The sequence below is a fragment of the Colias eurytheme genome, chromosome 26, assembly GCF_061535395.1.
Source record: "Colias eurytheme isolate Ceu_HAF_F1 chromosome 26, ilColEury1 Martin Lab GWU primary, whole genome shotgun sequence".
NCBI lineage: Eukaryota > Metazoa > Arthropoda > Insecta > Lepidoptera > Pieridae > Colias > Colias eurytheme.
In genome coordinates, this window is record NC_143005.1 from 6165471 (window position 1) to 6188490 (window position 23020).

A 23020-nucleotide genomic window follows, 5' to 3' on the forward strand; every position below is an offset into this window, starting at 1 on the left:
ATACTTTCACACTTTCTATTATTATTAATGCATAATTTGATCTATTTATTCTTGTTACGTTTTCAAACCTCAGCCCTTAGATTACAAACTAAAAGAAGAGCTAGCGCGCACGAGCAACTTTGTCTCCGCAACTATTTTGTCTCTCCACCCATGGGCTAGTATGAAAGTGCGCGCACGTAGCGACGCAACTCCCCATACAATTGATGGGAGAGACAAAATAGTTGCGGAGACAAAGTTGCTCGTGCGCGCTAGCTCAAGCCTCAGCCCTAGTCAAAAAACATATAAAACAAAGCTGTGGACAGAAACTATTAGAAAGCATGCAATAATAACAGAAATTAGTAGTACAGTCATGTTTTAGCTCTACATAACTACAGAAGTAATGATAGATAGTTATTTGTCCGCAACCAAAGTCATTCAAATCTATTATTAAAATAAAGGATAAACCAATATCCTATTCCTGAAACCGATTCGTTATAATTATGGCGGTTTTGAATGACATTTATGACACAGTGTGATAAATGTGTATTGTTTATAAATAACGAGCAAGCTCGGCTATAATGTAATAACTCTCTAGAGTCAACAATATCGAATTAAACTCGTTACCGTTTTAATTGAAATGTATGCGTTCAACAACTAATGTTGATATGACTATTAATAAACATATTATAATATCGAGCCAATATACTCTTTATTACACTCTCATTACGCTTGTAAATTGGTTGCACTATTTTCACAATAATGAGATATGTTGTGCGTATACTGTTTGATTTCCGTGCACATGACTCATGAAATAGACGTGGTCTCCAGTGACCTCAAAGTTCATCGGCGATAGTTGTACATCTTATTATTGTATAATATGCAAATACTTTTACGGATATTAAATATTATAATTAATCTGAAGAGTACTTGAATTGGGTACATTTTCGAATTTACTTCTTTATTTGTTTTGGCATCTTGTAAAGTTGAGTGAAATGCGTATTAATGTTGATAAGAATGTTAATTTTAAGACTGGTTCGATTTGTATATAAATACTGTAAATACATGCTTAATGTAAAACAGATATTTCTCTGTTTGTAACTTGAGATTTTACTACCAAGTAAATTATAAGGATGCGTGTTTATAGAAATTACAAAAATTACTTTCATTACCTAAAATTACTCATGAACAGTAAGGAAAATATGCCAGGAACATCAAACAAGTATCATAGATATAAATAGCACACAACAATCTGTGAAAATTATTCCATGTTAACATTATTTCGTATATTGTATTTCGTTCATCTGAAAATAATTAAAACTGCGCATAGTCCCGTATTAAAATGGCGTCTATTGCATTGCAGTGATCGATTTTTAGTCCTGGATAGTTGTAACTACGACATTACACAGTAATTTGTTATTTCAGGTGTTTTTACAGTTATTTTAATGATGTTAGAAGTATTATTGCTTATGTTGAAGTGCTTTAGTCGGTACAAAACATTAGTTCAGGTGCTGGGTCTTTTTTGTTAAAATTGAAGAATGTCTCTAAATTTTCTAATTAAAAATATTGACGTATAACATCTTAAAAATATAATAAACAGCCAAACAGCAATAATATAACGGTGTATCATGAGGTTAACTGAAACAATATCTACGGGATACTATCAATGGATATCTTGATTGTCAATATTGGTAGGTATGTATAATACAAAGTTACTTTGTTTACATGGTTTTTGTTTTTGTGTGATTTGGAAAACTACAGAATTTCATTGCAAAGTCCTTATAATTGATAACCCAAATAAATGTTCGGGCGTCACATATAAAATGAAATACACTTGACAAATTAATAAACGTTTTCAAAACAAGCAAGTTACCATACAGGGAAGCGGAAGACTCGATTGGTCCATTTGTATGCAGAGTATAGGACTGAGATTGGCGATATGGCGACTTATGTATGTGGGGTCTGTTTTAACTGTACTCAGTTTTAAACTGTCAAACATATAAAATTAGTTTATTTTAAAATAAAACAAAGATTCGAACTACTTCCAAAGAATTTCGTAGAAATTTGTTATGTAACAGAACATGTTTTCCAATTCTTTTATTTGAGATGACGTACAACAGTTAGGCCTCTTGTACACACACGGTTTTTCAGGACACAACTGTACAAGCTTCCATTATAGTGACCCATACAACACTGACGACCGTGCCTACACACGGCGAATTAACCGTAGATTTTCAAGTCGGAAAACCGTGTGTGTACAAGAGCCCTTAAGCGTACCTACGGTTTAACAAACATTTATGTTTAGCATGGCTTTGTTTGAAAATTTAACAATACGTTATGTCATAGTTTTGTATTACCAGTATGTACCTACTAGAAACATTGAGTTTAGAAATTGTAAATTAAAGTTGCTTGAAATTACGCTATTAGAAATATTTACAAAATTTACAACACAATAATAGATCGATTTATTTAACACATGTTTTATCTTGTAACTAATCTTATCATATCGCAATTGTATCAACTTCTAAGATATTAAAGACAATTATACCAGAAGTTGAATAGAAAACAATTATCGATTTTATTGTTAATAATAATCAATTTTAATTATCGTGACATAAAAGTAACATTAGCCTTATTATCAATAGATTATCATATAATATATAATAAAACGCAATTTTAAAGTTACATTTTATTATAAGACCTTACATACAGTAGGTAGGTCTCATAATGAGAGAAACCTCGACTGCATACACGCGTAAGAATGTCAAAGAATAAACTACACAAAAGAATAAAAGTTATTGTAGTGCAGTACCGATACCGATAAATAATACATTGATTACAAAGGAAGAAACCTGAAAAATTATATTCCCGATAACTTCTTTGTAATGGTTTCAACACAATACGTTTTGCATACTATCTTAGGATCTCGAGGCTGGGCTACATTTGCAAGTGTAATGACAGACAGATGTCAAACCTGGCTATATTAAGAGTATGCATTGAATATATAATAGCAATTCAAGGCCGAAGGCCCTTACGAAAATACTCTGTAGATGAGAAAATGTATGAAAATTTAAAGAGGAGATTCCATTTTATGACCATACAATTTTCAGGCGTTTGTATTGCATATTATATTATTGATACAAGTGTATGTGTAAAATTGTGTTTACTATATATCCAAATTTGAATCGTCACTTGTTTGAGTTTTACAAAAGTGTGAATACAATAGTAATCCATTGCCTTGCTCTGATTATATCTGTTTTTAAAATGTTTATTTTTCACATTGTTTGCGTTAACTTGTAGATAAAAAATGTGGGGAAGGATAATGAAAAACATTTTCCGAGTTACGAATTTTGTTGTAGTATTAAAATATATTGAGGGATTAACAGTTAAATTTTACTGATAAAAACATTCTATTCAAAACTACGAAACCGTAGCAAGAGCTGAAATTGTGATAATACACACGTGAATATAAGCACGTGTACCTATATTATATATTATTTAATATTTTATATTAAACCTATAAACAATGGAGAGGAAATATTGCAACGAATGTTTTATATTGTAAATTACTGTGTCCGACCGAACTTTCGGTTTCGGTTTCGGTTTCGGCCGAGTTTCGGCCAAAAATCAAGTTTCGGCCGCAGTTTCGGTTTCGGCCAAAATCGGCCGAAACTTTTGCCGAAACCGAAACTTATTTCGCAAGTTCAGTGAACTTAGTTCACACACGTTCACGCTCGCCTAACTTCGTTTTCCTCTGCAACGCTTTGACGGACGCTGTCAAAGCGTTGGTTGTCCCCAAGAAGCTTATATCTAATACACTGGAGATTGCACTATGACCATTAACTTGTAACAAGAAAATATGATGTTGAATGACGCCTGTATGTTTTTTTATCCCTTGGCAAGTTGACCCACGCTGGTGGAAACAATTTTTGATTATCTATGTTGAGATTGGAACTGGGTGTAATAGTAATTTATAATTATTATTTTTATATGTGAGGTACCTTAAAGAGACTGATTATTCTTCTAAGTACCAATCCAAAGTATTAAAGACTCTTTAATAAAGAGAAAGATCTCAAAATACCAAAACTTAGTATTTAAAGTAACAGTAACAATTACTGATTTGATTTAGATGACTGATTTTACTGAGAACTTAATTTGAAAAAATAATAAAAATTAAAATTGTTATTATTAATATTTTAAAACTATTATTTTTTTATTTTATATTAAACTAGCTTTCCGCCCGCGGCTTCGCCCACGTTTTCAAAGAAAAACCCGTTCCCGTAGGATTTTCGGGATAAAACCTATCCTATGTCCTTTCTCGAGTATCAAAGTATCTCTATACCAAATTTCATGCAAATTGGTTCAGTAGTTAAGGCGTGATTGAGTAACAGACAGACAGAGTTACTTTCGCATTTATAATATTAGTATGGATAAATGATTACAACTAATTTAATATACTGTGTTTTCATTTCATGCCCTAATTTAGGCAAAATAATAGGTAAAATGCACCAAAGTTCAGTATTTTTAAAAATTTCATACTTGACCACGTGAGTTTCGGTTTCGGTTTCGGTTTCGGCCGAAACTGAAGCCACGGCCGAACATTCGGTTTCGGTTTCGGTTTCGGCCTGGAAACCAGTTTCGGTCGGACACTATGTAAAAGTAATATGTGTGATATTCTATGATTTTTAGCCATGTATATCTATATAGAATGAATCTTTTTACCCCTTTTAATATCTGTACCATATAACAATATGATGCAGCAAAGCTAACTGAGAGGTTGATGGCGAGAAAGATAGTAAGTAATAAAAATTAAAAATATTACAAAAAAGTTTTTGCGTGGGGATACAGAAAATTTATCAAGTTTTATTACAGATTACAGCAGACGGAACATATTTTTAAAGATCAGCATATATTATATCAAAAGCGTTTTTCTTGTTATACTAACATTAATTTGGCACTCACGTTTTATAAACTCTTTTGATCTTTGGACCAATTCCTTTGATGGAAGAAAATACTTATTTGGATTTATTTATTTTATGATTTTAAAAACGAGTCTTCTCAAAACGTAACGCGTACTGTATCGTAATTTTGTAATTACAATTGCCAATACTCGCAAACTTATTCCAATGTATAAAGGACTTGTATTCTTTCTGGCTTCTGTTATATTACAAAGTTTGAATATCAGCTTTATTAATATGTATATAGTCCGCTTTATTATTTATTATTTAGTTTAGGTTTCTACCCCGCACTGTAATGCGCTTAGGCGCTGTCTCTATATGTAATATACTTTAATCTTTAAAACCGTGCAACATATTTTGAAGCGATTTTTTAATAGATAAAGTAATTCTTCAGGATGGGTTCAGTGAATAATTTGTAAAATTTTCTACAGAGCGAACGAAGCCGCACGCGAAAAGCTAGTAAATAATAATATAGGAAATATCTTCTTTATCCTATGTTTATCTTCCGTGGTCAACATATAAATGCTGTAAACTGCCATTAAATATATATAAGAGGTTTGTTTGTTTCTGGTGTAGGGAAGCAAATGCTATTTAATTGTTTTAACGACTTCCTTGTGAAATAAAATTGATCAATAAAAAAGATGCATGTCTTGTACTTACATACTTTTTAAGTACATACTTCTTACGTCATGCCATGCGTAGTCAGATCAAGTCAGATGAATGAAAAAGTTTGAAAAAGTATCGTTTCTTTTTACGTATTCGCCTAAACCTCTTAAAAAGTTTTAACGATTTTTTGTACGGAAATATTAATAGGATTTTCTCAAAGGAAATGGACTTGATATCATGGCTATAAAACTGGAGGGGTGTGATTATTGCGTGTAAACGCGAATTTTCTTAGCGAACAATATGAAAGTTAGTTAATTCTTATAAGATAGACTGTATATTAAACAATTATAAAAAATCTGCTACCTACTAGGTACTTCATACTAATTGAAAATTTGTATTGAAAACAATATAAGAAAAAAATATTTGTACATTAACAACCATCAATACAGTAAAACAATTAGCGGTATGTATACTAGGTATACATATACCTACGAAAACATTTATATATCGCGATCAATTGGCAATCAAAGGTACCTATACTACCTATATTATACATTCGCAAAGTTGCCTATTCATAAACAATTCAGCGCTGCGAAACTTTCGATATTAAACACAAATCAATAATCCCAAACGAAGTTCCTGTATTCCAAACAAAGTTTTGCACTGACGCTTGTTTTGTTGTTTAGTTTAAGGCGGGGATTCAGATTGAAATGTTTTCGAAGGGCTGGTATAAATCATAACAAATGTTTACCGAGAAAGAAGTAAAGAACCATTTCAAAGTAGAGATGAAGGCAAAGTTAATTGAGCACGCATTATGAATAATAACTCAAAATTATTGCTCGTTAGTTCTACATCAAATCTGACAAATGAAGGCGAAAATTGATTTACCCTATAAAAATAAAGCTGTCCAAATAGATCTCGTTCCTTTTTTATCTACTAATAAGTCCGTTAGAACCTTCAATATCTAAACGCCTTTTCCATTCTTTACAGACCGGTAAATACGGTGAGGGCTACATCGGCTCAGCGCGCGGCATGGCGGTGCACGTGCGCGCGCGAGGGCCAGACGGCGCGCACGACCACACCGGCTGCAAGTGGCCGCTGCTGTCCGTCGCCGCGCCGCACGACCCGCTGCCCAGCGAACCCTGGATAGCTGTGATTCGCCGGGGCAGCTGCAATTTCGAGATCAAGGTATTACATATACCTAGTCCTAAGTATACTCGATATCAGTTTCTAGCTGAAAACAGCTTTAAGCTTTGCTGATTGGAGATGGATTTTTAAATTGTACAACACTAGGTAACCGCCAACCGCTTTTGCAACATTTCTCTTTGGTGGCCCGCTCCTATTGGTCGTAGCGTGATTTTCTGTAACCTTATATCCAACCCAAAAATAATTTTACAATTTGAATAAGAAGTACCTACCTGAATATAGCACGATGGACTAAATAAAGAAAAAAATCTTTAGATTTATTATATGATTTTATGGATTAAGTCATGGGCCAGGGCAACAGATCCTATCATCCTGCTGACAGGGAAACTTTTATAACCGAATATGTAGGTCAACATGACAGTCCTATACACAAAGACGGTAGTCCGTAGTATAGATAATTAGATATGTATGGAAAATACTGTAAACAAGTATGTCATAACATATCGTTTGATGAAGTGTCTCACTTATTCGGGTCATTGAGTTAAATCCCAATTTTAGAGGTAACCATCTAAATTCTCTGAAATGAAATGTTGAAGTTCAACTTTTTTGATGTACACCGTCCGTGTAAATAAGACCAAATTACATTACCATCTAACACAGAAAACATGAATAGGTGATATTTCTCAAGCTAAAAACATCAAACATCTTAACAAATGAGTTGTTAATAAAATGGTCATTGTTATTCAGTTCACGTATTTATAAACATGAGAAATATGCAAATTAATCCTAAGCTAAAGTCATTATTTCTTAGGTAATTGCATCCATGAATATATTTTACGTGTTTTTGGGACTAGTAGTAGCAATAAGTTTGTCCACGCTTTTGTTATAAGTGGACATACAACCGAAACAACCATATTTTTATAGCTTGGAAGAGAAAATGATTAAATAAGTTAATTATCAGTAATACAAATAATATAAAGTATCAAGATCAGAAGAAAATAATCTCTAATACCGGTCTTAGACCATTATTTTCTTTGTGCTATAAATGTGTTTTCACATTATTTCCTTATTTAACACTTACACTAGTGTTGCAAAACTCGATTACGACTCGAACAACTGAAACGTTTTGAATATTTCTTTTTGTTTTTAAAGTTTATTTATAGAAACAGAAAATTGGGAAAATCCGAGTCGAATCAATTTCAGTTGAAACCAAGTTCACCGGGTCGTCTAGTTTTAATTGAATTGCAAATAACACAGAATGACAGTTATATTTTTGTTTATTGTAGATGTTGCAAGCACAGGTTGCAAGTGCTGTTATTTTCATTTCTCTTATTTCATCTCATTTTTCACTTGTTAGCAAAAGGAGATCAAACATGTGTCTGTGAATTGAGGATAACTAAATATGAGGCATAATAGATTCACATGTTTATTTTATATTACAAGAAAAACGCGTAAATGCCTTGACCATCCACAATTGTTTAGAATTTAATGTCTCAAACGTAAAACAGAATACAAAAAGCTGCAAATACATAAATACTTTTACGACTATTTCAATGTTACTTAAAAAATATATGTATATTCCTATAGGCTATATCCAAACAAGTAATATATACTATTATATAGCTTGAAAAATTTGTTTTAACGCGCTAATCTCAGGATCAATTTCAAAAAAATCTTTAACCGTTTGATCCGCGATGCCTTGTTTTTACGTGAGGAAATTCATCATGTATACCGGCTACTTCGGGGGCAGCAGCACGGTTATGTCAGACTCCTACTGACTAAAACTTCACGGCTACAACTAAGGAGGGGATCCCGGGATCTCCGGTGGGAGCGCTCACAGTTTGATCCGTGATGCCTGCGTGCTATAATAGGCTATGCATATATACCACGAACGGATCCGAGGCTGACAGATAGTATGTTTATAAACATGATAATATACATAATTACATAGTTTAACATAAATATAATCTCTTACAGGTGCAGAACGCGTGGCGGGCGAATGCGTCGGCGGTACTCATATATAATGACAGAGACACCACTCTGCTGGAGAAAATGAAGCTATCTACTGATAGTGGACGTAAGTGATGACAATTTATATGTAGCTATTAATAATAATATAAGATGGTGTAGTTTTGCGAGAGATATTATCCAAGTGTACAAGATTACATAGGATTGAACATATATAGGTACATAATATTATAAGTAGGTACCACGGATGCTATAGATTTGAAGTATCGTATTAAAATTTTTTGAATCTCGAATCTGAATCAGCTTATGTATGACTCTAAATGTTAAAATAAGGAATGAGAAAGTTTACGTTGCATTGATAAAATGATATACGCGACCCTAAAGGAAATGAGATAATGATGTTTTTAGATCACTATTATTAGAAAAAACAGAAACTAAAACTAGAAAAGTTACAGAATGTTGTGACATAATTTACCTTACATTTTGACGAGTACCTACTACGATAAAGAATAAGATAATACATATATCTTTAAATAAAAAGTTTTCAGCAAAAAATATACCAATAGTTCCCTTGAACCCCACAGTATCAATTAACAAAATTTTTACTTCATAATATGGGCGTGACTAGGCTATTTTAAGTAAGTTAGTATAAAAAATCATCAAAAGGGCGATCATGTGAATAAGGGTCAATTTAAAAAGGTTATTGTTATTTTAGTATAAAGTGTCACCCCAACTCAATTTGTCTAATGACTTAAAAAACTGGTTTTAGAAATGGTTATAGAAAATATACTAAATGTACAAAGAAATAAAAAACATATTTGTTAAAACTGCTTTAATAACCGTTTTGAGTATTGTATTAATACTTATAATTGAGTTATTTTCTAGAACTCTTGAACGACTTATCTAAGTTATTTTGTCTGCAATAATCACACTAACAATATTATAACCTAACGTATGGTTTCTGTAACATTATTTATCTTATTATATCGTCTGGAATTAAAATTAAAGGAATTATTCCTTATGATATACAATTCACTATAGTTATGTTATCATATACTAGAGATAAATATGGGCTATCTAACACCGAAATAATTTTCAAATCGGACCAGCAGTTCCTGAGATTAGCGCGTTCAAACAAACAAACAAACACTTTACACTTCAGCTTTATAATATTACTAGCTTACCGCCCGCGGCTTCGCCCGCTTTGTCTAAAACCTAATAAATTATATACTAAAACTTCCTCTTGAATCACTCTATCTATTAAAAAAACCGCATCAAAATCCGTTGCGTAGTTTTAAAGATTTAAGCATACAAAGGGACATAGGGAAATAGGGACAGAGAAAGCGACTTTGTTTTATACTATGTAGTGATAGTATAGATTAAGTGTATGAAATATCTCTTTACAAACAAAATAACGACCTGTATGAAGATACTATTTATATGTAAATACACAGTAAATATATCAGAAACAAAAGAACTGACCTACCTTTCACATGAAGACGTTCTTTGTTTATCGAAAATGATGACAATATAATATTATGTTACATATTGTGTTCGTCTAATGTACAATGCTTGCTTATTTGCTTATGACGATAAATTCTAGATGTGTCATTGTTATCAGAATCCATCACAGATATCAATATGGTATATATAGATAGGAATAAAATATTTTAAGTATGAATCCTATCCTACTAGTCCTACTAATATTATAAATGCGAAAGATTGTGAGGATGGTTGTATGTGCATGCATGTGTATTTGTTACTCTTTCACGCAAATACTACTGAACCGATTTTAATGAAATTTACCACATATAAAGAAGGTAACTTGGATTAACACATAGGATACGTTTTATCCCGAAAATCACACGGGAACGGGAACTATGCGGGTTTTTCTTTGAAAACGCAGGCGAAGCCGCCGGTGGAAATGTAGTAAACTTATATTTTTGCAGCTATCTACATTTTTATAACATATCAAACTGTCAATTGTAATTATACAGGGTGTCCCACTATTGGTATACTAAGCGCGAAGGGACTTGTAGTTTTACATACACTGATCACGTAAAAAATACTTAAACAACAAAATTACGTCAAAAATTTTTTGCTAAATTTTTCCTGAAAATCCATGTTTTCTTCTCTAACTTCGCGCAGCCGGCATATACCGCTTCTCTAATATGAACATTTTGTCTATGAAAACATAATCTTAACGATAGCTCACGTGCTGGTGGCAAAGTTGGGCGGGTTGCTTGTTAGAGGTGTACGCATAGAGTTTTAAGAATTCATCTATTTGAAAAAAAAAATGCGTCTGGAATTTTATAAGTATTTTTTACGTACTCAGCGTATGCAAAACTATAATCTCCTTTGAGCTTAGTATACCAACAGTGGGACACCCTGTAGAATTGGTTTACAACTATAGATAAGATTTATTGAATAGTAATAACTTTTACATTTATTGTTCGTGAAATTTCGAATATAACAAAAATATTATCTTATATTTTATATTTCATCAGCTGTTGCTCTATAAATCATAGCGAAGTTATTATGTTTGGACGTTTACAACTCAATACTGTAAAACAACGGACTTGTTTCGGTTGAAATTTAGTTAGTACCTTTATATTAATTTATAACCTGGATTTGAAATTCTTTATCACCTTTCAACCCGTACGAAGTTTCTTTTTATTTTCTTATAGCATCATTAATCTACACTAATAATATTATAAAGCTGACGAGTTTGTTTGTTTGTATGTTTGTTTGTTTGAACGCGCTAATCTCTGGAACTACTGGTCCGATTTGAAAAATTATTTCGGTGTTAGATAGCCCATTTACCGAGGAAGGCTATAGGCTATATATCATCATTCTAAGACCAACAGGAGCTGAGCAATGCGGGTTAAACCGCGGGGCACAGCTAGTATATTATATGAATCTTCAATAATAGTAGTTTAATTAAAAAGGTATACTAATTGCATATTACTGTGTATGTATTAATACTATTTTATCCAAATTGATTGTAGGTATTGTAAGTAGGTGGCTTCTTACTATATTCTCGTTAGTCTAAGTTCCTAGAATAAGAAATTAACCCAGTTTAGGACGGGTTTCAATACTATATATATTCTGAGTCTATACTTAGTAACTGAATGCGCCAAATGGCAACATTAGGTGCAGGATGCAGAAATATCTTGTGAACTAACATTTGTTTATGGTCACTGTAGCATAGGTACTAGTTTTTATAACCTTTTAAAGGAGTACTTATAAATAGAATTTATACATTTTAATTAATCCATTTAGGATATAAAAATATAATATAGGTAGCAGTTATAGCATACGTTTTTACATGTTTTATGTATGAGATGTAGGATGAATCTTATTACTTATGTACTTTTTTTTACTAAAAACATGCTTGGAGTTTGGTTACTTTTGACGTATACAATAAGCGCTAAGCATATTATGAGATTTTTCTCATATTATTATCTAGTGATTAATGTTACATGTTATTTATTATATAAATTGTTGAATTTAAATTATTTATTTATTTAAGCGTTCTTTTCGTTGGTACCTACTCGTGTTTCGCAATTCTCAGACATAATTTAATTTCCATAAACATATAAATAATCAAACAGCAAACAATGTGTATTTGCTTGCAATTACATGACATATTTACATATTTATAAGACCTGTCATGTATTACATAAATTAAAATGCTACATTCTTAGTTAGTGTATCACGTAGGTCTACCTATTGATCGTTAGAATATTTAAATATTATCTATTGAATCTATATCGTCTGTTACTTCCTCGATACATGGACTATCTAACACTGAAAGAATTTTTCAAATCGGACTAGTAGTACCTGAGATTAGCGCGTTCAAACAAACAAACTCTACAGCTTTATCATATTAAGTATAGATATAGACAATCAATTCTAAAATTAATATTCGCCTTAAACGCAACTAGAATCGTCATATTTTTTCACAAAGTTAATTTCCAATAATACGCGCCATAAGAAGACATCATACTGCTTCTCTTACAAACGTCATTCCAAAAGCACAACCACCCCGTGTGGCACGTGACTTGTTAATTAGATTTAATCAACTCTAACTTCAATTTACTAGTGATTAATTTTGATAATTCGTTGTAAAGGCATGAACACATGTATGTTTGAACACGTGCTTTCGACGGATTATTTTGTGGTGGTTCCACTAATTATACAAATACGGTGTTATTTGTAGAAGTAGGTACTAATTCAATTAAGTTATATTTAGATGGAAACCGATAGTTTTGAAGTCTGGTCACGTTTGGTAAAGGTTAGGAACCTGGGGATAATGTAATGAATAGCTGTTGTGTTATGTTTCTATGTGAAAGTTTCAATTTTAAAATGTACTAGCAAACCGGGCGAACTTCGTTTCGCCAACAGAGACACCTTTTCTTTGCAATAAACCACACGGAGCCCGAGACCTTTCCAACGAATGCATAACCGTGGAAATCGGTTCGTGCGTTCTAGAGTTATAGCGTCAAGAAGGAAAACCCGACTTATTTTTATATATAGTCGATTAAGGGCTAGGTTGAAATAGGTATGTATAAATGTATTTGAAATGTACAGGAAAAATGCATTATCATTTTATTGAAAAATAGCATCAATTTTTTTACCTTATCGTCCTACAGATAACATAAAACCTGCAAAGCCAAGTGGATAGCTAGTTGCTTAATTCTATTGATACCGTCAATTGATGAGCATTCGCCTCTATAAATAATACTCAGGGAAGTACACTGTACTTATGTGTTAATGTGTGGTATAAAAAGTTTCCTTTTAATCCATCAGGCCCCGGAATCACAGACACAATAGAAACTCTATTGTGTCGCGGTCGGATCTGGCCGTTCGGGGCTCAATGGGTTAATTATATTTAATGTTTTATTTATTCTTAAAATAGGAAGATACTTTTATATGGCAATGGTTACAGTCAAAACTGTGATATTAAAAAAATCCATCATTGCTTAAAAAACATCGGTGCAACATAGCTTTCTATCTTCAGATATACATATATAAACAAGCACAGTTGCATGCAACCTTGACAATGAAACCCTTTTAAATCTAATTAGTTCACCATAAATACATAGCTGCCTCAGTTGATGTAATAGTGTAATCAGTGAACCACCAGGGAACGGGTATAATTTGCGACTAAGTTGATTAACGGTAATATTCAATTATGAATAATTGCGTTATGGAATTGTGAAACTGAAAATCCTATTATACGCCTATTATTATATTGTTTATGTTATTATAAATCTATGGGGATTCGATTCGATACAGATAACGTTTATGTTATACCTGCATTGCGATAGTGAAATACATTTCGTTATTAGTTAGTCAACTTTGCAATGACAATGTCTTATCTTTCGATACTAGCTGAGTTCCGCGGTTCTAGTTGCACTGCTCTGGTCCTATTGGTCGTAGCGTGATGATAATATAGCGTTAATCGATAAATGGGCTATCTAATACTGAAATTATTTTTGTAATCGGACCCGTAGTTCCTTTTTTTACGTGAGGAAATACCTGAAGTTCCTGAGATAACCGCGTTGAACCAACCAATCCAACAAAGTCTTCAGCACGTCTCGATTAAACATTTGTAAATATAATATCCCCAACATATAAATGATTGTAGAAAAGGTGTTTTAAACAATCTGTTAACGATTGTATGATATGGTATCATAAGTAATTTTTTAATTAAAGAAATTGTATCGTTTACTGCAAAATAAACTGATCTGTAGAATAATCTAGAACAATGTTCCATTATAATTTAAGTTGTGGCCAGATAAAAGCAAAGGAAATAAATGTAAGAGTCAGCTTTACAATGGCTCTGTTTATTTTTTCAAGTTTAAATTTTTACGTCGCTCGGTAAAATTAAATTTTGTATTTTTTATTTGTTGTTTTAATATAGGAAATTTCTGTTTATTATTTTACCGAACAGTCTGCTATTATGTTTTCCAAAAGTATTACATATTTGAGTCAAATCGTCTGTTTAATATTCCATCATCAAAAATATAACGTTTTCTATATACAGTGAAACCTGGTTAAGTGAGACATCAAGGGACCTGCAATGTCGTTTCACTTATAGAGGTATTCCACTTACCCAGTGTCTCAGATATACAGGTATAAATAAATATCTGTCTCATTTACAGAGGGTTCCATTAATAGAGGTGAGAATACAGGTTATTTCAGTTATACAGGTGCGATCATTAAATAAAATATATCGTAGAGTAGAATAAGAATGAGTAAAAAAAAAAAATTTATCTCAGTTACAGAGGTTCATGCATATAAAATTTACTAAATACAGGTTATTTCAGTTATACAGGTGCGATCATTAAATAAAATATATCGTAGAGTAGAATAAGAATGAGTAAAAAAAAAAAAAATTATCTCAGTTACAGAGGTTCATGCATATAAAATTTACTCGCTGTCTCAGTTATAAAGGTAACTATGATGATAAATCGAAAGAACAAATCCCAGATACAGAGGTTTACCTCGTCCCACTAACAGAGGTAATTCAGTGCCAAAGTGTTGGGACCTCAGCATGAGTTCCAGTTATGGAGGTTTATCCAGGTCCCACTTAACCAAGTTTCACTGTATTTAGCCTTCAAGCTATACCTATTTTAATATTGGCAATAAAACAATGTCATTAAATATTATACAATGTTCCTTATCCGATATGTAAAGCCATTGATATTGGTATTTGTTATCCGATAAAACTAATATGCGGTGACATTATACAGAACAATTTTAATTCATAATATTATACAAAATACTAGTTTTACTCCAGATTTTGAAGTGAAACTTCTTTCGGCGCGTTGAAAGTAAAATTTCAAGGCCGCTTCATTGGAATAAGGCGACGATTTTTGTACCTTTGAATCTTGCTAAAGAAGTTTCACTTCTGACACTTGAGCTGGCACACACGCTCTTTTTTAAACAAATAACAATAAGATCTTTACGTTCCTAAAACTTTCGGTTTTATAATACAAGTAATATCTTACTTGTCTTGTTAATTTCTTATCACATAGATTATTTGGTAAATCGTGTGTATTTTTACAATTTCCACTGACAAAATCGTGCAACTATGATGTTTACTTTCACTCGTGATTCTTGATCTTCAAGCTATTTGTGGTTTAAGATAATTTGATCCGCAAATAAGATTTCAATAATATTATGATCGTACTATTGAGATCAAAATAAAAACCTTGTTTTGAAATTTAGATACTTAACGTGTTTTTTATTCATATGACGTACCTATAGGCTATAAGTATGTAAGATAAACTGACAACATTTTAGCACCTTTATGGATATATCTGCGTATATTTTTAATAGTATTATTTCTAGAAAAATATGGTTAATTCAATTCAAAGGTGTATTTTGAAGGTTTCCAAGCTTTTGTGATAAAAAATATAGTTTACTTACAATATTTTTCCAAATAAATCTTATATTTTATTCTTAGTGAAAGAGCAATAAACATCTCCATAATAGATGTGTAACTACATATATTTTATCATAGTAGGTATTTGACTATTTGGTAGTCGAGAAATCCCCGAACTATCTCAACTAGTTTATTTTTTCTAATAAGATAATTATTCATATGAAAAAATCTTCTTTTTCAGGAAACATAAGTGCAGTATTCATATATAAGTGGAAAGGGGAAGAAATCACTAAACTGGTGGACAATGGCACGCGCGTCATGGTAGCGATCATCAAGGGCCGGACCTTTACACATATCAACAATAATATTAATAAGTTAGTACTGTTTTTTGTTGTTTTGACTATCTTTTTAATCGAGTATATCAAGTATCGTATGTCTCTGAGCCTTTTTTTTTGCAAAAAGCCAGGTCCTATAATTTGCTAGCTAAATTACCATTTCGAGTGTAATTATATACATGTTGCTATGGTCATAATAGGTTTTTAATTGTAAGCAACAACATTGACATTGTTGTAGGGGGGGAAAATATATCATCATCATCATTCATCTGTTTACTACTTATTTTCCTATCCTAATGTATACCTAACATATATTATCTCATCGTAACATCCCCATAGTCTATTTCCCGCAGTAAGAACTCTGCTGATGATGATGATTATGTAGAAGGTGATGATGATGATGATGTCTTGTACATTCCAGAACATCGGTGCTGTTCGTGTCGATATCGTTCATAGTGCTGATGGTGATATCACTGGCGTGGCTGGTGTTTTATTACATCCAGCGCTTCCGGTACATACACGCTAAGGACAGGCTCTCTGTGAGTTCATATTACACTAGCTTTTCTAAACAAAAACCTTCCTCTTGAACCACTCTATTTATAGAAAAAAACTGCATGAAAATCAACAGTTAACAGTGGTATATAATTTTCGTTTCAAATAGTTATTGTTATCCATATTGCTTGTGGTGAATTCGATAATGCATTTATAAATTTAGAGTATGATTAAATTTCTTGAATTGAAGTTTTTGAACAATTCACATAAAAACATTTTGCTTTCAATATTACAGAAGCGACTGTGCTGCGCTGCCAAGAAAGCTCTATCGAAAATACCAGTCAAGAGCTTAAAGACTGATGACAGGGTAAGCATTAAAACATTCTTTACAATTCTTTCGAGATATAATAATTATTCGATTGATAACATTATCAAACGAATAATTATATCTAGCTTGTTTCAGATATTTTACGAATGATAACATTCAGATAAATAGAAAAATATATTAGATGTATTGTTATTATAGTATCTATGAACATATTATATTTTCTATTTATTTTTTTGCTTCAGGAGGTGCAGGGTGATGGCGAATGTTGCGCCATTTGTATCGAGCCCTACAAAGTGTCGGAAACGTTAAGATCTCTTCCTTGTAGGTGAGAGAACGCTTTATTTTTGAGTTTTATTATTTACAATTCCACATAAACTCATTAATTCAACATTTAAAATAGAAGACTATTTTATACTTTTTGAAAATATATCTTAATTATTTTAGATATGTACTTACTATTATCTGTTTAATCTGTCCTTCTGTCAAAGTGACATTTCACGCATATATCTGACGTTTAACCATTTATAACGTTCAATTTTTTTTCCAAAATTTCAACACTATAACTACAATATTTACCCGAATAATATTAATATATAAACAAACAAACAGACACGACTTCCACAAGAACTGCATCGATCCGTGGCTGCTGGAGCACCGCACGTGCCCCATGTGCAAAATGGACATACTCAAGTACTACGGCTTTGTGGTGAGTACTTATTTATATAATATATTTATATAAAAAAGTAAATATATACTATGTAATTGTTTTATTTAACTATTCCATATTAAACAATAACTATTCGTATGAATGAGTGGGCCATGAGGATCATCAAAAATTGGACGAAAGTTATTATTATTAATTATCGATTCAATAAAACTGTTTGTGTTCTACATTTTCACGATATTTCTGCATGTGATTTCAAGCGGATTTTCATAAGCTTGCATAAGCTTGTTATTTTTACTTTCATAAACAATCTATCTGTGATTATGACTCAAAATAAACATACAATAAATAATGTATCCTTTAGTTTGAGAGTTGAGACTAAGAAGTAATAGAATAACAGTGATAGTAAATAAAAAAAAGCTTTTATTTTTTTATTTTGGTGACATAGTTTATATTTAAATTTTATTTGCACGCTTCTCTATAAATCAGGCGGAAAGACACGAAAGGGCGCGACAAATAGTGATTGCTCCAATTCTTCAATATTACGATGAAATATACTTTTATCCTTTTGCACGGAGGTCCTTATACAGTACGTATGAAATACTAGTCACTCGCCCTGGCTCTGCCTGGGTTTACTTAGGAAAATTTAATTTCCATTGGTGTTTCGAAATTGGTAAAGTATTTTTGATTTTGTTAATTGAAAACGATTTCACAAGTAGGCTATGGATTTTTAAAAAGCACACAAAATAGTTTTCGTTTTAATTTATTTTCACACGTATAGCTATTTGATACGTACTGTATTACTGAAATACATTATATTATATTGGGTGTGTTGTGTTTTAGATGTCATGCTTTATAAATATAAAATAAACTTTATTTTCAAACATATTCCTAGTCCTAGAAACTAAATATTGTAATGCCATTTAATTATTTTATTGTACAGTTTGTTTCAAATCTAGCAAAATTTTTAAATTCCAAATCGATTATCATACTGCCACGCATAACGCACCTACGCGCGTATGTGCTTGCTGTGTAATGCACTCACGCGCGTAGTAACGTTTTTTAGATACGGTACTCATTTTATACAAAGTTCGATACTTTTCCAAAGTCACTCTCCCTGGGTTTCTCCGCTTTTATTCGCGTAATTGATAAGTCAGTAGCAAAGTATTAAGCTATATAAATTAACGTGTGTAGATTGTTTATGCGTTGTGTTGTGGGCAACGATAAAACATGCATTCACGTATACGTTGTACGCTGCGTAGTGCGTTGTGTGTGCGGTGGTTATTAATTACTTTTTTTATAGCTATACTGTCAAATTTGTCAACGTTTAACCCATTGAGCCCCGAACGGCCCGATCGGTCCACGACACAATAGATTTTCTATTGTGTCTGTGGTTCCGGGGCCTGTGTTATTAACAAAGATGTGATTGAATTCGATGTGTCGTGCAGTTCACGGGCAGCCAGGAGAGCATCCTGCAGCTGGACGTGGAGGAGGCGCGCAGCCGCGCTCTGTCGCCCGCGCTGTCGCCCGCGCGCACAAGGCATCCGCTCACTTTGGTGCGTGCTATACTCACTGACATTTTGCTTTTGAAGTGAAACTTCTTGAGAGTAAAATTCCAAGGTCGCGTCATAGCAATAGCGTCACGTCATGGAGTAGTGGAGATTTTGGTATCTTTGTATCTTGCTAAAGAAGTTTCACTTCTGACATGTGTGCTGGGCATACACGCTTTTTTTATTTTTTGTTTAATTTTAATAATTTTTATTATAATGTTGTGCAGTTGTCGAGCGACAGCGGGTTCGCTGCGTCGGCGCGCGGCGGCGACAGCGCGCGCAGCAGCCGCGCCGCCTCGCCCGACCAGCTCGTGCGCAGGGACGACTTGCAACACGGGTAACTTTTAACTTTCACCTATAGTCTTGGATAAATGGGCTATCTAACAGTGAAAGAATTTTTCAAATCGGACCAGTAGTTCCCGAGATAAACACATTCATATAAACCAACAAACAATATAACAAAATATTCAACTTTATATGCACAGAATATCATAATCACTGTAACATATCACTTACTACATGTTTCTAAATAAAAAATCATGTAATTTCTTCATAGCTATTTAATACGCTTTTTCTTTTTCCAGACCCGATAATGAGGATTCACCAAGCGAGCAGAACGAGGACTGTTCTCCCGAAGAAAGCTCCGGCTCGGGCCCCAGCGACTGATGCCGCAGCTCTCCCCCCTCCGTGCCAAATACCCCCCAGGGATTTCCCCCCCTAGGATAATCACGCTAGGATATCCCTCTAGGATGCCTGCCCCCTGGGATTACGCTAGGATAATCCTCTATAGGATGTTCAGTGTCCACCCTAGAATTCCCGCTAGGTTTTCCTGCTCAGGATGCTTGAAACATCGTGGAACCTTCGTTAAGATATCTGGGATACTCGAGGAATAAGATATCCGCTGGTTACATATCCTCGGGATAATATGCGCTAGAATATCAAGGATGTGTTCTGACTGCAGAGGACGCGAAATTATCCACCATTATGAACGAGATGGGATAGAGAAGATATCCATCTTTAGAAGATAAGAGAAGAGATTGTTTTGAGTTCTTCCATCCTAAGATATGAGGATTCGACTCCTAAACTGGGATTTTTATACTGGAAAGTTTGAAACAGTGCAAGGATAAGTGTCGATAAAGAGTTGTAAATATGGACCAATTAGCACATCGCGATTTGATGAGTTTTATAATAATTTACTAACCAAAAGTTTGAAGTGAATTGTGGATTTTTTCGTTCGCCTTAGCTAACGTCAGTGACCAAATATGACCATGTTATAGGGGTGCTTATCAAAGTATGGAAAAAGGCGAGTTTTATCTAAAAACCTAATGTCTAGGTTGCATCCTTTAGCCTATTTTTCATCTTTGTTAGATATAAGTACTAAAACAAGAATTATATGTTGCTATATTGTTGACTCGAAGTATTCTATAATAAGGGTAATTCACAGCTTATAGATAATGTAGTCGAGGTAAATTGGTGTAACATATAATTCTGGTATTAGACAATTCATTCAGAAGCAGCGCATTGTAAAATAGTTAAAAAATCTGATTTATTCACATGATTATAAATTTCATTACTCTGTGTTTTTTGAGATAGTTTTCATTAATATTTGAAAAAGTGTCAACATTTTTTTGTATTCAATATTTTCACAGGAATATGAACTTTATTGTCATAGATAAATATGTCAGATTTCTTTAAAGTATCGTGTAAAAGCTGCTACTGTCTCGCCCCTTACCATTGGTCAGTATTAGCGCTAGTGTTTCCTTGTGTTCATTTATCACTAAGCTAAGGAAAAATACTCAAAAAAAGGCAAAAAAAAACAATCTTCCAGTGATAAGAAAGAATGGTGGACAAGTGATATTTTTTTAATGGACTATTTAGCATATAGACTAGTTATATACACCGCGATTCCGCCTAGTCAACAAATTTCATGGTACAATGGATCAAATAATAAATTTCTTTGTTATTATGCTTTTTAATGAACTATTCTGCTAAATATTCGTTGACACGACTTGTTATATCATCTTTTTGAAAATCAATTGAGTTTTTATTATTCCTTTAATAAGAGAAGTGTTGATATTTAGCAGAGTTGTTGATCCATTGTCTTACAATCGAGCCGTCGAAATTGTACTTAATCCCATTTGGTTGATCTCATCATTGTATCCAAACATTTACAATCGAACGAGTGACACGGTTGTGTTGGCCCTTCCCGCTTGTTATATCAATATCGTCATATTATTATAAGATGTCCGTCCATAGTATAATTCTATAACACTATTATTCTAACGTTTGCTTAATATTCTTTCCTTTAACGTTTTCATAGTTCGCTAGTTATTTTAAACTTATTTGTGTTGAACTTTCTAGAAATTCTTTAATAAATACGAATCGGGCCAAGCAACCAGCCGGATCAGTTGGTCTAGGTAACAGCGGTAGACTGCAAAATTCGTGGCTCTAAATAATTTAGTAAATAAATTCTAGTCTGAACTTGGAATTTCATCGCTTTCTAATCGTTTCGTATTATTCTCTTTTGGTACGTGGAATTCAACCAAAGCTTCGGTACGAAAGCGATGTCATTCGTGTTATTTTTAAGTAAAAATATATTAAGTTTCGTAAGTGAGCATTTAAGTTATTACTTACTGTACTTCTAAGGTACTTATTATTGAAAATCCATTGGATTTTATATTAACAAGGAGACTGGTATGTACTTTATGGTAACAGCAGTTATGGTGTAAAAGTTATATATGTATTTACATTCCCCTCATAAATATTCTAATGTACTCTTCGTGTGTACACCAAGTGTTAAAATAAAAACCAATACAGTATTGATATTTGTGTTTCATTTAATACCTTTTCCATACCTAACATGATGAATGATACAAGAGAAAAGCTAACTGAACTAATCAATAAAAAAGAATGAATGAAATCGTCCGAATAACAGAAATCTTTGTATGTTTAGTTTCACCTTTTTTCCAGTCAGTCTATGCAATGCAAGAAATAAGTGTTCTTTCCTTCTTTCAATGTTAACATAACGGAGTATGAACCCTAAGCATACCATTTTTATTTGGATAAATTAAATAGTGACGATGCGATACCAAAGTATTTACAGAAATAACACCTACTTGCTCACTAATTATTCTGTCTGATGCGTAGGATTACACGATCAATTATCAAAATAGGCAAATTTCTTTAGCGTTGACGCAGTAGTTAAAAACAAGGAAACGAGTAATAATTGTATGAAAGGCGCGACAGTAGCCATGCGCAATAACTCCTCCACATTTCACTTAGCGCTACAGTTACGTGCCGCCTAATATTTTGGCCTGCACATCTTAAATGTACAGAATGAGTGCTGTTATATTTTCCCCACTATATTGGCATAATAATATACTTTAATAATACGCTCTATAAACTTTATATTTATTGTTGAGATAAAATGACAGGTTTTTACTGCAGGTACTGATATAATTACTTAATTTATCATGAAGTGAGGTATGGTTAATGTGATAAGAAAATAAAACTCTTGTTGGTATAAATTTATACTTTATTAAACACTAGCAATGCCCTGCGGTTTCATCCGCATAGATAGCGATATCGTTACAGTGAAAAG

At 32.8% G+C, this 23020-nt stretch overlaps 1 protein-coding gene across 1 annotated transcript in view; it reads left to right on the forward strand.

The window, feature by feature from the left end:
• The window catches only part of LOC149897216 (E3 ubiquitin-protein ligase goliath-like), a 69180-nt gene extending 49095 nt beyond the window's left edge, over positions 1 to 20085 (forward strand). Inside the window, exons 3-12 of the mRNA XM_090116561.1 lie at positions 6531 to 6728; positions 8664 to 8763; positions 16292 to 16424; positions 16807 to 16924; positions 17173 to 17244; positions 17448 to 17530; positions 17815 to 17911; positions 19318 to 19425; positions 19647 to 19756; positions 20004 to 20085. Of these exons, the coding sequence (XP_089972687.1) occupies positions 6531 to 6728; positions 8664 to 8763; positions 16292 to 16424; positions 16807 to 16924; positions 17173 to 17244; positions 17448 to 17530; positions 17815 to 17911; positions 19318 to 19425; positions 19647 to 19756; positions 20004 to 20085 (1101 nt within the window). The remainder of the gene's footprint in view (positions 1 to 6530; positions 6729 to 8663; positions 8764 to 16291; positions 16425 to 16806; positions 16925 to 17172; positions 17245 to 17447; positions 17531 to 17814; positions 17912 to 19317; positions 19426 to 19646; positions 19757 to 20003) is intronic.
• Positions 20086 to 23020: the final 2935 nt, after the last annotated feature.